The sequence below is a fragment of the Colius striatus genome, chromosome 3, assembly GCF_028858725.1.
Source record: "Colius striatus isolate bColStr4 chromosome 3, bColStr4.1.hap1, whole genome shotgun sequence".
Taxonomy (NCBI): domain Eukaryota; kingdom Metazoa; phylum Chordata; class Aves; order Coliiformes; family Coliidae; genus Colius; species Colius striatus.
This window is the reverse complement of record NC_084761.1, coordinates 98,038,279-98,054,654: the sequence shown is the minus strand read 5'-3', so window position 1 is coordinate 98,054,654 and position 16,376 is coordinate 98,038,279. Positions and strand designations below refer to the sequence as shown.

Sequence of the window (16,376 nt, the reverse complement as noted above, 5' to 3'; positions counted from 1 at the left end):
GAACACAAAAATTTCCACTTAAACAGAAGAAAAACCTCTGTCACTGTTCAGGTGAGGGAGCCCTGGCACAGGCTGCCCAGGGAGGGTGTGGAGGCTCCTTCCTTGGAGCTCTTCAAGACCCACCTGGACACGTTCCTGTGTGACCTGATCTAAGCTGACTTGCTTCTGCAAGGTCTTGGACTGGATGATCTCTAAAGGTCCCTTTCAACCCTACTATTGTATGATCCTATGATTAAAACCAGTCTGAGGATGCCTTACAGTGAGTCTCCTTCCACCTTCACAAGCCCTGGGTCACGGACTCATCCAGAGATGATCATGGGGATGGCTGCTCCTCTTCCTCCATTTGTGACAGTCCAGCAACCCAACAGCAACCTCATCATCCACCTGCCCAACTCTCTTTTCCATGCCAGGTGCTTTAGCCAAGGCTCTGGTGCAGCCCTGGGAGGGGGGAGCAGGCAGCCCCACGGCCCCAGCAGCGGCTGCGCGGAGGCGCTGGGAAGCGCTGCCGCAGTGCCAATCTGATTTCAGGCATAATAGCACCTCCCCTTCTCTTGCAAATAACTTCCCTTATCTACCACCAGCATATTTCCATGTGAAACTTTAATCAGGAAATTCACACAACTCCTGAAGGCAGAGAAAGCACCTTGCAGCTATTTTTACATTTGATGTGCTGCGTTCCCTGTCCTTCCCCATTAACGCTTCTGTACCTTGGACACTTCAAGCAACCTCTGAGGAGTGATTTTGTTACCCTTTAGTTATTATCTGCCCAGCTCTGCAAACACCAATGCCTATGATGATATGCAAACAATTCTCTCAGAGTAATAACTGCAGTTGGTCAAAATTCTTTCAGCACAAGCGATACAGCAGCGTTTACCTGACCTGGGGGCACAAAGCAGCAGGAAAAGGCACCTTATTTCAGCCTCTCTTCTTACTCCTCCTTGGTTTTTGAACCCTGGGGCTATCACTTCGAGCTCTGCAGAGCCTCCCAGAGGCTAGCAGCAGCCTTTCAAACAACAGCACTGCTCCAAGTGCTGCTGGCTCAGCAAAAATGGGAAACACCAACCAGCAGCACTTCTCCCAGCACTGAATATTTGCCATTTTGAGGATATTTACAGTCCCCACTGGGCTGACACTGAGGACTGACACATCAGAGGACAAGTACTCCACACCAGGCACTAAATGGGCCAATGCACTGATGCTTGGGCATCAGGAGAGAGGGTGCAAGCAACCACCTCCAGCACAGACGTGACCACAGGCTCTAACACAACATTGCACATGAATGCACAGAAAGAGTAGAATCAGCACATCACAAATGGGAAAAGAAGGAAGGATCATGGTTCAGAGGAATTGAGGAGCACATCAGCCCATCCTTATCTGAAGAATTTCCCTCTGGAATCCTTTTCACTGAGTAAAAACTCCTCCTAGGCTGCAGTCCTCAGGCTGCCATCAGATACAGAACCATTTGCTCCCACTTTGCCCCTTCCCATCCACCTTGATCTTTCTGCCCAGCTTCCTGCTCCCCTCAGCCTTTCCCCTTCACAGTAAACAGTGTTAAATCACAGCAAATTAAAAACCTGGGCCCAAAGCACTTGAGAGCAAAGCACTTTTGACATGAGTCTCATCAGATAACAAATGAATGCTGTTGCACAGTCTCTCAACACATTTTGTAATTGCTTTTCCAGGTATCTGGATGACTTTAGTCTATCATCCATTATCTCACAGCTTTTGGACAACCCTCACGTGAAAGGGTCCAAAGCAACTTCCTCTCAATTTCCACAAGCACAGAAAAGCAACAAATATCAAAAGGCAGGTTGTGATCCAATGATTAAACCTGAAGGCTCAGAGCAGACTTAGAGATCTCCTCAGGCCAACTCAGGCTCAATTTATTCACTCCTGCACTTCAAATTATCTCCACATGAAATGAGTTTACGAATATCAGAGGTATTTAATCTCTCAGATAATGCTCTGAAATAAAGTGTCAGAGATGCATCTCTCCCTTTGTACTGTCTGCCATAATTTCATATCCCAGCTACTGCAATACCCTTTGCTCTAAGTGACACTTGCTCGTGTCGTGGGATTTTTGTCACCCTCTACCTTGAATCTCTCCACTGGGAGGTTCTTCTGTAGAGCCTCAGGTATCATCAGCTTGTTCTTGCTTTAGGGAACAGGACACTCATGCTCCAGCTCCTGACTCTCACCTTCACACTAAAGGTCGATGCTGCTTCCAATGAACACATTAAATGAATTTCCAGGTGTTTTCCACTGGATTGTCTCCATGTTTGGAAGGAGCAAGTGAAAGTCTTCAATGTCCTCTCAATAATTACCTTCACTTATTTCTTCTGGCATTCCTACCAACCAGCCACATTCATTTCATGGAAGTATTGACAATACTACTAACCCACCAATGTTGTTTCTGTCCTACCCTTTCCATCACTGTACCTCGTTATCTCACTCCACTCAACTGTTCCTATGTGACCTGACCTAGGTGGGAGCTGCTTCTGCAGGAGGGTTGCACTGGATGATCTCTAAAGATCCCTTCCAACCCCTACCATTCTATGATTCAATACTCAAAGCTCTTTGGAGCAAGCAGCACCTTCCCTTACCTTTGAATATCCACAGCTGGATTCTGGTTTAAAACTGACCTCTCCACAATACAACATTACAAAATCCACAGTAATTCAGAATGTTGCAAGGTTCAAGGGCAAGAGGAGTGGCTGACACACCAGAAGGCTGGAGAGCTGGACAGGTTGGAAGGTTGGTCAGGGAGAAATGTAATGAAATTCAACAAGGGCAGGTGTAGAATCTTGCATCTGGGAAAGAACAACCCCATGTACCAACACGGGCTGGGGAATGAACTGTTGAGAGAGTCAGACAGGGGAAAGGGAGCTGGGGGTGCTGGTGGGCAGCAGGATGAGCATGAACCAGCAACGTGCCCTCGTGGCCAAGAGGCCAATGGCAGCCTGGGCTGGATGAGAAGGGCTGTGGGCAGTAGGTCAGAGAGGTTCTGCTGCCCCTCTGCTCTGCCCTTGTGAGCCCACATCTGGGATATTGTGTCCAGTTCTGGGCCCCTCAGTTCCAGAAGGACAGGGAGCTGCTGGAGAGAGTTCAGTGCAGGGACACAGAGATGCTGAAGGGAGTGGAGCATCTCCCTCCTGGTGAAAGGCTGAGGGAGCTGGGGCTCTTGAGATTGGAGAAGAGCCTGAGGGGTGACCTCATGCATGTTACAAACACATCAAGGGTGGGTATGAGGAGGCTGGAGCCAGGCTGTGCTCAGTGATGGCCAATGATAGGACAAGGGGCAACAGGGACAAGCTGGAACAGAAGAGGTTCCAAAGAAACACAAGGACAAAGTTGTTCCCTGTTGAGGTGAGGGAGCACTGGCAGGGGCTGCCCAGATGGGCTGTGGAGGCTCCTTCTCTGGAGACATTCCAACCCAGCTGGATGAGTCCCTGTGTGCCCTGCTCTAGGTGGTGCTGCTCTGGCAGGGGGGTTGCACTGGATGAGCTTTCCAGCTCCCTTCCAGCCCTTGAGATTCTGTGATTCTTTCAGCATTACCTATAGTGGTCCTTCAGGAAATATTTTCCCCCAGTTTGTTAACTGGATCTTGCACAACTGAAAGAAGTTGTTTATGCCAAAATGTCTCAAAGCACTTCAAAATGCAGTTTTAACAGGGATCACCTATCCTCAATGGAAATCCAGGCAACTCCTCAGTGAAACAGTCCAAGCCTTTTGTCAAGCAGGCAACAGCAGCAATAAATGCACGACACTTAAACCAAACCTCATAGAAGGTGGAATTCAGATAAGCAGAAGTTTGGTCAAGAAATTGGGATTAACACTGTTTGCCTTTCAAAACAAGATCATCAAACACTAGAATGCACCACACACTTTTCACTGTGGTCATTTGAAGTTTACAAAGGAGGACAGAACAAATGATCTTCGTTTGGTGCATGGAAAGTCAAAGAATTTCCTCACCCAGCTTCCATGACTTTGATTTGAAGAAAGAAGGGCTGTGCCTCGCTTGGAGGACAGAAAAAAAACACATTATCAAGGTATAATTTTGGTTAAAATAATAAAGGAATGAGTGAAGAGTGAAAAACATCAAAGGCTTGAGGTAGGAAGAGTGCAGACGTCACTTACGCTGACACGTTCCTCCATTAGTGGGGTCACCGTAGTAGCCCGAGATACACGTCTCACAGTGTCTGCCAGTCGTCAGATTTTCACACTTCTCACAGATGCTTTCATTGACACACTTGCTGTGTCCATTACACTGGCAGGCTGAAGGAAACAGACAAGGATGAGTCTCTGTGCTCCAATAGAGAACCCCACACAAAGTGTTCTGCAGAGGACGAACGTCACTGTTTCATGCACCTTCCAAAGAGGCTCTGGGAGGTCTTGCTTTGAAGCCAAACAGAAATGTGTATTGAAAACCTGACCTTTAAAGCAACACATGGAAATCAGAACTCTAAAACATATTGGACAGATGGGACTGGAAGCAGCTGGTGGGACAGATTTACAAGGAGGAATGGGGAAGAAAGGGTTTATTGGCAGCCCAAGTAATTTCCCTCTATATGTTTGGTGTCGGAAATGTTATTTCAGAATCACCCTGAGCATTACTAACACTCAAATCAACCTGCAAAGAAAGAATTGCCTTTCTAAAGGTCCCTTCTAACCTCTATGATTCTATGAAACAAACAGAACTTCTAAGCTTGGTAAAGGTTTGTTGGGAAAGGAACAACTTGATGAGAGTAATGCAGAGATCAGTCTTCATGCAGCAAACCTCTGCAGCTCACCTGCAGATACCTGCACAGCCACTTCCATCTCAAAATGGTTTATTTCTTGCTTGTCTTCCAAGCTCTTTTCTTCTCTCCATTACCACTAAACAAAGACACCACTAAAGCCTTCAAAAGTCCCCTTGCATGTCAACAGCTGAAACGTTTTGAGCAGCTAAACATTGCTCCTTTACCTGGACACTGAATGAAGGACCAGTTATAGTTGTTCTCCACAGGACACATGCTGACATTCAGGACAGGCTCCAAGCTGTGCTTCCCTGGTGCTGATGGGTTTGGCATCTTGACTGGACCTCTGTAAGAGCCCTCGATGCACTTCCCTTTGCCCGTGTTGCTGGGGTCGGTGCACCACCCGCAGCCCGGCTGCTCCAGGCAGTGACTGCACGTGCAGTAGCCTGAGCAGTTCTCAGCTATAAAACAAACCAAACATCAAATGGAGGACTGAACCACTGTTCCAAAGCACGTGTTACAAAGGACAGAGAAAACTTTATGTGTTTTTTATGTGGCCTGAAGCCTTTCTCTTGCCGGATCTGTAACTATTTTGCCTGATACCCACGGTAACACATGAATATTCATTCCTATCAGCACATTAATGCCAGAATCTCAGTTAACTCTTACCAGAGCTTGCATTACTCAGTAAGTCACAAAACCCCACAACACCCACATAGGGTTTTTTCTAACCATTAAGCACCACCTAGTAAAACCAGAGGTTAATTTACAACAGATCAGAAGATAAAATGAGGCATCGGGAGGCAAAGGCTAAAAATCAGTTTGTTTACTTGCTTTAAGTCTCTTCTTACCACACTTTTTAACATCAAATGCTCCTATTTCAAGTGTTTACTGAAGTCAAATAAGCACAGAACATAAATACAGTGCACAATTTGTATCCTTAAGCTACTCAGAGTGCCACATGCAGATCCCCTGGGCCCGGTGATCAGCTAAATCAGGGAGAAACCATTGTCACCCTTTCACTGGTCCTTTCTCAAATGGGGTTGGATTTCAGGGCTGACAAAGTCTTCATTTCTAGGAAAGCTTTTCTATTTCCTTCCCCAAATCATCTTAATTAAATACTTTACAGATTCTTGCTCTTCTGAGATGAACAGGCTTTCTGTCCTGATGCTCAAATTCACAATGTTTGCCTTAAAAAAGAGCAGCACAAAAACATTGTTTCCCATTATTTCAGCTGCCTCATCTCCTGCCTGATGTTTCCTCCAACTTTTGACCTCAGGCAATACAGCAATTTCACACTTTCACATTTGATGGTTACCTGAAACTAATTCTCTCTTATTTTGCAGCACTTGGAGCTCTCCAGGTTGATTCTCATCAGCTGCCAAAAGTTTCTGGAGCAACTGCAGACATTTAAACTGCCCAAATTCCCTCTGGGAAATCCAGGCACTTCTCTCTCTGCCTCTGTCACCCTGACAGTCCTGGCTTTCCTCACTCCCCTGCTCACACTCAGCTCCTCAATCAGAAAGCTGAGGCAGTGTGGCTGGGATGAGTGGGCAGTGAGGTGGATGGAGAGCTGCTGAATGACAGAGCCCAGAGGGTGCTGAGCAATGGCACAGAGTCGAGTTGGAGGCCTGTGGCCAGTGGAGTTGCACAGGGATGGGTTCTGGGGCCAGTCTTGGTCAACATCTTCATCAACCACCTGGGTGAGGGCACAGAGGGACCCTCAGCAAGTTCCCTGCTGGCACCAAACTGGGAGCACTGGCTGATTCCCAGAGGCTGAGCTGCCATTCAGCGGGATCTCGAGCGGCTGCAGAGTTGGGCACAGAGGAACCTGCTGAGGTTCAACAAGGACAAGGGCAGAGTCCTGCAGCTGGGGAGGAACAACCCCCTGCAGCAGCACAGGCTGGGGGTGAGCTGCTGGAGAGCAGCTCCAGGAGAGGGACCTGGCAGTGCTGGGGGAGAATCAACTGCCCATGAGCAGCAACGTGGGCTCGTGGGCAAGAAGCCAATGGCAGCCTGGGGGCATTGAGGAGAGTGTGGGCAGCAGGGCCAGGGAGGTTGTGCTGCCCCTCTGCTCTGCCAGAGCTGCTGAGGCCTCATCTGGAGTCCTGTGTCCAATTCTGGGCTCCCCAGCTCCAGAGGGACAGGGAAGTGCTGGAGAGAGGCCAGTGCAGGGACACCAAGATGCTGAGGGGACTGGAGCATCTTCCCTATGAGGAAAGGCTGTGGGACCTGGGGCTGTTCAGGCTGGAGAAGAGGAGACTGAGGGGGGAGCTCATTAATAGCTACAAATATCTAATTGTGGGTGTCAGGAGGTTGGGACAGCACTTTTTTCTATGGTATCTAGCAACAGGACAAGGGGTGATGGGATGAAGCTGGAACACAAAAAGTTCCATTGAAATACAAGGAAAAACCATTCCAGTGTTTGAGTGAGGGAGCCCTGGCCCAGGCTGCCCAGGGAGGGTGTGGAGGCTCCTTCCTTGGAGCTCTTCAAGACCCACCTGGACACGTTCCTATGTGACCTGATCTAGGTGACCCTGCTTCTGCAGGGGGTTGGACTGGATGATGTCTAAAGGTCCCTTCCAACCCCACCATTCTGTGATTCTGTGAATTCCACATAAATGAAAGTAATTTGTAAAATCTGCTTGACTGCTTTTTAAGTTTCAGATTATTTCCCCACAGTTTGAATACAAAAAGCAATATTGCAAAGCACCATAAATCTTTAGCAGTTTGCTCACATCTACCTAAGAGGGGGAGGGAGAAAAAAACCCCAACCCTAAATCATTTATTTAAATTAAGTTAGCAATTCCTACTGTGGGCTAAACACAGACAATACTACACAATAAAACTGTCATGTAAACCTTAATTGGGATTTGATATAGATAATCTAATATTAAATTACATGGCTCCATATAAGAATGTAAGAGAAACAAAAGAAGTTAATCACCTAAAATTATGTAACAATTAATTTGAGGGGCAGCAATTCAAATAATGAAACGAGCACTTCTCCCCTGGGAAGAAACAAAAGTGGAGGTTTCATCATTGGAAGGCTTGACTGTCTGCTAGTTCAGTCAACATGTCTGTAACTGGGGGTAGTGGTTTGGCCTGGGCCAGGTTTCTGGTAGTGGGGGGCTACAGGGGTGGCTTCTTTAAACAAAGAGCTGCCAGAAGCTTCCCCTGTAGCTGACAGGGCTAAGGCCAGTCAGTTCTAAGATGGACCCACAGCTGACCAAGGCCTGGCCAACTAGTGACTGAGGGAACACCTCTGATTATCAAATTGGAGAAGGGGAAGGAATGGCTGGGCAGTTGCTGAACTGCAGCAGTGACAGGGAGTGAGAATGTGACAACATCTCCCCAGACACCAAGGTCAGAGGAGGGTGCTTAAGCCCTGAAAGAAAGACTCCTCTGTGCCCTGTGGTGCAGCCCATGGTGAGGCAGCTGTGCCCCTGCAGCCCAGGGAGGCCCCAGGGAGCAGAGACCCACTCACAGCCCATGCAGGAGCCCATGCTGGAGCGGGTGATGCCTGAAGGAGGCTGTGACTCTGTGGGAAGCTCAGCCTGGAGCAAGTTCCTGGCAGGACCTGGGAGCCCATGGGGAGAGAGGAGCCCAGGCCAGAGCAGGTTTGCTGTCAGGGCTTGTGACCCTGTGAGGGCCCCAGGCTGGAGCAGTCTGTCCCTGAAGGACTGTTCTCCCCATGGATGAGCCACGTTGGGGCAGAGTGTGAGGAGCTGCCCCCATGGCAGGCCCCATGCTGGAGCAGTTGGTGAGAAGCTGCAGCCCATGGGAAGGAGCCACGATGGAGCAGTTGGTGAGTGACTTTCTCCCATGGTAGGGACCCCACAGTGTAGCAGTGGGAAGTGTGAGGAGGCCTCCCCCTGAGACTCAGCAGCAAAGTCCATCTGTGATGAACTGACTGTAACCCCCATCCCCTGTGCTGCTGGGGGGGATGAAGGAGAGTCCTGGGCACAGGGAGGGGTGGGGGAGGTGGTCTGAGATTCAGTTTTATTTCTCATCTCTCTTTTCTGATGGTTCATCAATAAATCAAACCCTTTTCTTCCCAAGTTGAGTCTTTTACCTGTGACACTAATTGCTGAGTGATCTCCCTGTCCTGATCTCCACTCACAAACCTCTTGGTGTATTTCTCGCTCCCCTGTCCAGTTTAGGAGGGAGAGAATGACTTGGTGGGCACCTAGCACCCAGCCAGGGCTAAAGCAGCACACTGGGACCTAATTCAGTTGAATGCTTTACAGCGTGCAGGGAGAACTGCATGATGGAGCTGCAGACACCCGAGCTCCTGAGATCAGGTACCTATTAGAACCCACTCACAGGGCTTTGATGACTTTTGATGGCAAACAGCAGCAAACACAATCCTCCAAGCCCTCCCATCAAAGCACAGAAGCCACCACTCACGTGGACAGCTGCTCATGGTGTACCACTCCATGCACTGCCCGTAGGGGAAGGAGGCCACATAAGCATTGGAGTCCACGCACTGCTTCATGTTGCTGCACCACATGCACTCGGAGCTGCCGCTGGTGCACTCGCCGCAGACGGTGCGCAGGGCGCAGGGCGTGCGGCACTGCTTGGCGCTGTGGTTTGCTGCAGGGAAACAGGAGACAGAAGGGGGGACCTTGTTAATGCCTAACAAGTATTTAAAAGGTGGATGTCAAGGGGATGGGGTGGTACTTTTTTCCATAGGACTGGGGATAGTAGACAAGAGCTGCAACACAAGAAGTTCTACTGAAGGAATAGCTTTACTGTGAAGGTGAGGGAGCCCTGGCCCAGGCTGCCCAGGAAGGGTGTGGAATCTCCCTCTCTGGAAGCTTTCAAAACCCACCTGGACACGTTCCTGTGTGAACTGATCTAGGTGGGACCTGCTTCTGCAGGGGGTTTGGACTGGATGAGCTCTAAAGGTCCCTTCCAGCCCTCACCATTCTGTGATTCTGTGACAAGAGTCAGCTCGCTCCCAGAAACAAACACGTGACACAAGCCCCGAGAGAGAAAGAGAGGAGATTTAAAAAGCCCTGCCTAGCATTCAGGCTGAAAAAAACCAGTCCCATATCACAGCCTTTAAAAACTCTGTGGTGGGGTTTTGCTGGATGGAGCTGGAGATACATCAGGCTGCCCAGGGGGGTGTGGAGGCTCCTCTGGAGACTTGCAAGACCCACCTGGACACGTTCCTGTGCGACCTGATCTAGGTGGGAGCTGCTTCTGCAGGGGGGTTGGACTGGATGAGCTCTAAAGCTCCCTTCTAACCCCCACCATCCTGTGATTCTGTGAAAATGAGCAATGCAGTGGGTTTCTCTTACTGTATCCCTCATGAGTGGTTAATGTGTTCCAAGGTGGACAGAAATCAATTTTGATGGTGTTATGAACGGAGTCTGGATCCCTCTGCACGTCTGTTGATGTGTTCCTCAGCTGTTCTGCAGACCAAAGTGCTGAGAAGCAGCTGCATGTTTCATGCAATCACACTGGGACGTGGTTTACGTTATTTGATCAGTTCCACACATAAAATGAGAACTGAAAGCAGAACTAACTCAGGACTCTGTGGCGTGAGCCAACGCTTTATCATCTGTTTCAAGCCACAGTTCTCAGACCATAAGAAACAAGTGAAAGCTTCCACTAATTCAAAGTGCTGCAAGTTAAACCAGATAAAATATAGACTTCAAGTTCCATGTAGAGGGTCTGTTGAAGTGCAGGACACAAAGAATGACTTGAAGTTGTGTAGTTTCCTTCGAGAGGCACTAATTGGCATTCAGAAGTAATCAGTTAAAACAGTTAACAGGCCAAGCCACTTTAAAAGATATGCAGTGCCAACAAAGCTAGAAGTCTCTCCCCAAAAGCAAATAGCTTCTTTTTCTAAGTTCTCATATCTCCAAAGTGTCTTGTCCAATTAATTTCAAGCTTTGATGAAATCCTCCTCTGGCTACGGAGCAGGGGAGGGGAGAAAAGGGAGTTCAGTTGGGAAGGAGGTTTTCTTTCTCTTCCTTATTTCTTTAAATGGATGATGGCTCCATCCCACATTCAACCTAAATGTCACATTCAGGGATGTAACTTAGGAAAACATTATTGACCTATAAAGTACTTCAAGCATTTCACAGTTAACAGCATAAATATGGAGCTGTTCTTGAAACCCTCCACATCCTGCACTTGTGCAAGACACTTTCAGAACCACTATTCTTTGGCAGAGCCATGATGCAGCTACATTTAAATGGAACCACCGGGACTCTCTTTCCTCTGTAGGAAATGGAAATGCTTGTGTGTTGGGTTTGTGTGGAGTCACTTTTTGCTTGGTACCAGGGGAAGGGCTGCAGTGCTGTCCCTGTAATGAGTTCTCAGAACTGCTGGACCCACCTCTGGCCCCATTCAGGCCAATCTGGTCCCTCTGCCATCACTATTTGACAAGAGAGATCTGCAGTGGAGGAGGAGGTGGAAGGAGTGGGACTAGACAGAGGTGACCATGTGGACCCCACAGTTGTCAAAGGAGACAGGGAGGAGGAGCAGCCCGTGGCAAGCAAGTAGTTGTGCTCCTGCACAGAGGACAATGGTGGGACAAACAGGCCCACAGCTCCAGGAGGACCCCACAGCAGAGAGTTGACAACAGCATACAGAGGGGACAGAGCCTGTGTGGGGAGGTGGCCATGGGGCAGGACGGGCTGGGCTGAGCACTGGGAGGCGGAGAGGAGCTGCAGCCCTCAGGATGAACACAGGTTGGAGCGGTGTGTGCAGATGTCTGATGTGTGAGGGACCCAAGCTGGAGCAGGGGAATGCTGAGGAGTCCTCCTGCCCTGAGGTGAGACAAGAGGCAGGAGCCATCAGTGAGGGACTGACCTCCACCATTCCCTGACCTTGCACCATTCAGGGGGAAGGAGGTAAAGACACCAGGATGATGTGTCTGAGCCTTGGGAAGAGATAAGGGGTGAGGGCAAAGTGGCCTGAATGGGCTGTTAGTGTTCATCATCATCATCATTCCACTCTGTGTTGCTCTCTGTTTATTCTGCTTTTGATTGGTGACAATGAATGAGTTTCCTTCCCCAAGCTGAGCAGTCCTGTCTGCTTTGCCTGGGACACAGTGGCGAGTGAGCTCTCCTTGTCCTTGGGGATCTCCCTGACTCCCTCAGGACCTTTTCTCCTCCCCACCCCACCTTGGGAAGCAGAAGGGACGAGGGCTAGACCTAAAGCCTGACAATTTACTGGTCCCCTTGCTCCCCACATGACACACAAGCAGGATATTGTCACCTGGCCTTTCGCAGACGCTGCCGTTGACCTCGTTGATACACGTTGCTGCCTTCAGCCCCTGTCGGAAGGGCTCAGCTAAATAACCACAGAATCCAGCATCACTTGGTTCATCAGGGAGCCACTGGAGGAGGGTGTTGGTGAAGGGAGACATATCCTCCCAGCACCAATATGACACATTGATTTTCCTCAGGCCAACCCACGGAGTCAAAGTCTTGGGCTGGAAATGAAGGGGGAAAAGGGTAGATTTGATACCAAGTTGTGCTGCCTTAGTTATGAGAAGCAAATCACCATGTAATGCTCACAACAACTGTGCAAAGTTAGGTGTGGCAGGAAAATGCAGCAGGGAAAAATATTTGTTTGTCAGTGCTATGAGAATTAAATGTCACAGAGATAGAGAAATCCTGCAGGAGACACCAGGGTTTTGTCATGCTGTATTACTAGGTGTCTAAACCAGGAGCAGAACAAGGCAAATATTCACGCTGGCTGACTATGAAATTAACTGCAAGTTGTTCTCTGTATGTTTGTGATTCCTACAAATGGCTAGAAAGGAGAAAAAAAAGGGAATTGTGGAGCTTCAGGCTTACATGAGGAAGAAAAGCAGCAGTCCCCTAAACAATCTACCTACTCTCTAGCCTGGCCAGAAAGACCTCTGCTATCAAAGAGTTTGTGGAGGAGTGGAGAGACAGAGCAGGTCAAATCTGAATCAGCCTTGCTGCCAAGAAAGTCCTTAATACTAAGAACTCATAACACAACTATTTCTACCAGCAGTTTATTTCCTGGCACCATTTTATTTGGGGAAAGGCATTTTAACCCTCTCAGTACTATGTTAAAAGCCTTTCTGCAGCAAAAGCACTTTGGAGGCACAGCTGTCCTAAGAAGGCTTTAAACCACCCATTTTCCCTCCTTGCTAGCTACAACCTGCTTCTGACTGATTCTAGGCACTCTTAAACCTTAGAGGTGCAACTTCTACTCCCAAGAGAGTTACACAGCACTCAGTGGCAACACCAACACGTAGATCTTATCATCACAAAACATCTACACACAGCTGACTTCAAAAGGAGTCACTGCAAGACACAGCACAGCAGCAGCATGTAGTGTCACTGAATGGCAAAAGGTCAAGTACCAGGCACAGGTTGGCTTGGTAGCAAAGGCATTTCCCCAGCCCTCAGCACTAATAGCCACTAAAAAGGGCTAAGAGTCTCTTTAGATTCCCAAGGCCCACTTTTTGAAAGGGCACTGTAGATGAAGAAAAAGTGAGTTACAGCTTTTTTTCTCCTAAAGTAAGGGTTCAAATACTACTGGAGAAGGATTGCCATGTGTCTTGAGACATTTACACTACACTCAGCTCCTGGGATACCCAGAAACAGACAGAGCTGTTACAGCCATGCCACGTCCCAGGCCTGGCTTCCCCTCTTTACAAAAGACTTAACCAAGCTTCCTTCACCTTATCATTCCTTGGCTAAGTCAGATCCCCTCTAACACCCCATAACTGTTGAACTATTCCTTTAAAGTCACAAAGCAAATCAAAGCAGGGAACGTTCTCATTTCCACAGGGGAATGGTTCTCTTCAGTACTGGAGTACGCTCTCCTCTGAAAAACACCAACCCTACTGCTTCCAGTCTCATTTTTCCTGTATCAATACCTATTTTGGTTTGTTTGCTGATTGCCAGCCCTGCCCACAGTGACCTCTGGGACCCAAGAGGAGTTATCCTGACATGCTGTCAAGCCCCTGCAGCCTAAACAGAGCTTTCAACAAGACGCTGCACAGCTCTGCTCGTTGTTAGTGCTTTAGCACCACCTACACAAGCTGCCCTGAATTCCTCCACACTCCTGCCAGGGATTGAGAAGGAAGGGGAGAAAAAAAACCAAAAGAGAAAGAAATGTATTTTATTGATGCATGGAGAGGGACAGATTCCAATTCACTTCTCCCTGGCTCTGACAGAAAAGCACCTGCCGCTAAATCAAACATAAATAACTCCAAATAAGCTGAGCAGCTCCGCCGAGGAAGAAGCTGACATTTTAAACAGCCACTTTCTCTGAGAGGAATAAATAACTTTAAATGCTTTTCCATTAAACAGCTCTGGTGCCCAAAGGGACTTTGGTTTATCAGATGCTGTGTACAAGTCACGTGCAGCGGTCACGTCTCCCACCGGAGAGATGCGTGCGTGGTTTTGTCACGGGCAGCGATGCCTTTGAGGCACGGTGTCACTGTGGATGTTCGTATTTATCTTGTCCATTTACATTCTCTACAACTCCAGTTGCAAAGGGGATGTTGAATTTCAAAAGGGAAAAGAAGAAAACCAATCAAACCCAAGCCATTCCTTTTCAGTTCAGAAGTCTGTTCTGTACACAGCATACAATGCCCCAGCAAGGACTCTTCCACTTAATTACTCAGGGGACATAAAAGAGAAGCACTCACCGAAGACTGCATCTTCTGCAGCTCCTTTAGAACAAATTCCACCTTTTTCTGGGTTGTGAGAGAAGCCAGCAGAGCACCATTGGATCTGCAGGACAGTTTGGCATGGTCATAGTTCTCCTTGGCGTTGGTAATTTTCAAGCAGGAGTTGCCAACCAAATGCCAGTTTGTTCCACAGATGTTTTCTTGGGGTGGGGAGAGGAAAGAAAGTCAGCTCAAAGATGCAAGTGACCTTCACAAAGAGTTCTTCCACCAAAAAAATCAAACCTAAAGCCTTTTCCCAAAGCAGCATGGCTTATTGGCATGCTCAGGTGAGTTTATGTGTAATTATACCAGAGGGAAAAGGAAAGCTCTTCAGGGAAGCTGAAGGGCAATGTCAGCATTTAGTTACCTGCAGCAGGGAGTCAAACAGTACAATCATTGCAGAAGAAAGAGCAAAAGGAAGCAAGTTAATTCTGCTGATGGCTTCAAGCCACTTAATCAACCACAGTTGTCAGGATACCTTTTAACTGTTGGGCTAATCCTGTTCACAGCACCAAACTCCCAGGATTCAGCCCTGTTCCACCTTGAGCACAGCCATGCCCACTACTGAAGAACTCCTTCTGCTCTCTGGTTTATTATTTCCCTCACTCAGAACTACCCTTTGAAAAGCAACCTGCTGGGCACTTTGGGTGTGAATTGCTGCAGAGCTGGTGTCTAGCTCCAACGTCTCGGTTTCCATTTAACAAACAGATTGAAAAGGTCCCCAAGTATCAATCTTTCAGATGGGCTTTTGAGACATCTGATGAAGTCACCTCCTTCCCTACAACAAATTAAACAGACCAAGCTCTTTATCTATCTCATTAAAAGATGTTTTCCCTGCTCTCATGGCTCTTCTCCAAAGCCTCTTCATTTTTATCACTCTTCCACACTAGCAAACACCAGACCTGGCCACAGCCAGACCTGTCAGACTAAGAGAAGGCTTTCCATGCCCATTAGAAGGTTCTGTCTGTTGGGATTTTTACTCCTTTCTCTGTACTTCACCAACTGCAAATGTTCACCAGTGAAGATGATTTATTTCCTTCCTAGTCACTGGGGAAAAAACCCCAAAGTTACTACAGGAGGACTAATAATGAAAGCCCATGAGCTCCCACTGGAAACACTCCAAGAAGAGATTTTTCCTTACACACTTTAGGTGTTATTTGCCTGATTTGCCCAGTACATGCCATTATGCTTTTGCACAGTTCCAGTTTCTGAAATTAAACAGCATGCATTATTAAACCTAATATCTTAACAGAAGCCTATTAAATCAACAGTGCTGCTTTTATCAAATTGAGAGGGAGATGAAATACAGCCTAATAATCATACAAATGGTCACAGTCCTCTTCAGACATCTGGGATTGAATACCGGTCCATCAGACTTTGTGAATTTACTACAAATAAAGTTTCATCCCAACGTTGGTATGATTAAACAACATTATTTACTCCAGCTTAGCACTGAAAAAGTGCAGATTTGAGGGTAAAAATCTAAAAGGAAGCAAATAAAAACACCCCCAGAACTTTCAGACTGGGTGAATTTGGGTTTTCTTCTCCCACAAATACAAGTAACACGTACCTGGTAAAGCGATGCACTCCTGATTCCTGGGTTCCCACTGGCAGTTTTGATCCATGGCACAGCTTTTACAACTTGTCTTTTTGTTACAGTAATAGGCAGGGTTATCCTTAGGACAATTGTCATACAGAGTAATAGGAACCTAAAATGAATAGCAGAGGTGAGGCTTTTCTCCCATCCAACCAGTGTTGGTTTCTAACGACCATGATCACTGCACCAAACGTCACAGTTCAGATCCACAAAGCAACCCATGATGTGACATTAGACTTAGGACCTGCACTGTAGATTCAAGATATTCCCCCAAGCTACACTTCAGGAAAATGGGTTGGGTTTCTCTTCTAGGGAAGGTTCTATTGATAGCAAACCCAAATGGCTAGGTGTCTTGTGGAATAATCAA

At 47.7% G+C, this 16,376-nt stretch overlaps 1 protein-coding gene across 4 annotated transcripts in view; it reads right to left on the bottom strand.

Moving 5' to 3' along the window:
- ATRN (attractin) overlaps nucleotides 1–16,376 on the bottom strand; it is a 192,817-nt gene that overhangs the window by 91,864 nt on the left and 84,577 nt on the right. For all 4 annotated transcript variants that reach the window (XM_061992449.1, XM_061992453.1, XM_061992452.1 and 1 more), the window contains 6 exons: nucleotides 15,983–16,121; nucleotides 14,392–14,573; nucleotides 11,973–12,189; nucleotides 9,147–9,332; nucleotides 4,964–5,197; nucleotides 4,138–4,275 (listed from right to left, as the gene is read on the bottom strand). In XM_061992449.1, coding sequence (XP_061848433.1) covers nucleotides 4,138–4,275; nucleotides 4,964–5,197; nucleotides 9,147–9,332; nucleotides 11,973–12,189; nucleotides 14,392–14,573; nucleotides 15,983–16,121 — 1,096 coding nt within the window. The remainder of the gene's footprint in view (nucleotides 1–4,137; nucleotides 4,276–4,963; nucleotides 5,198–9,146; nucleotides 9,333–11,972; nucleotides 12,190–14,391; nucleotides 14,574–15,982; nucleotides 16,122–16,376) is intronic.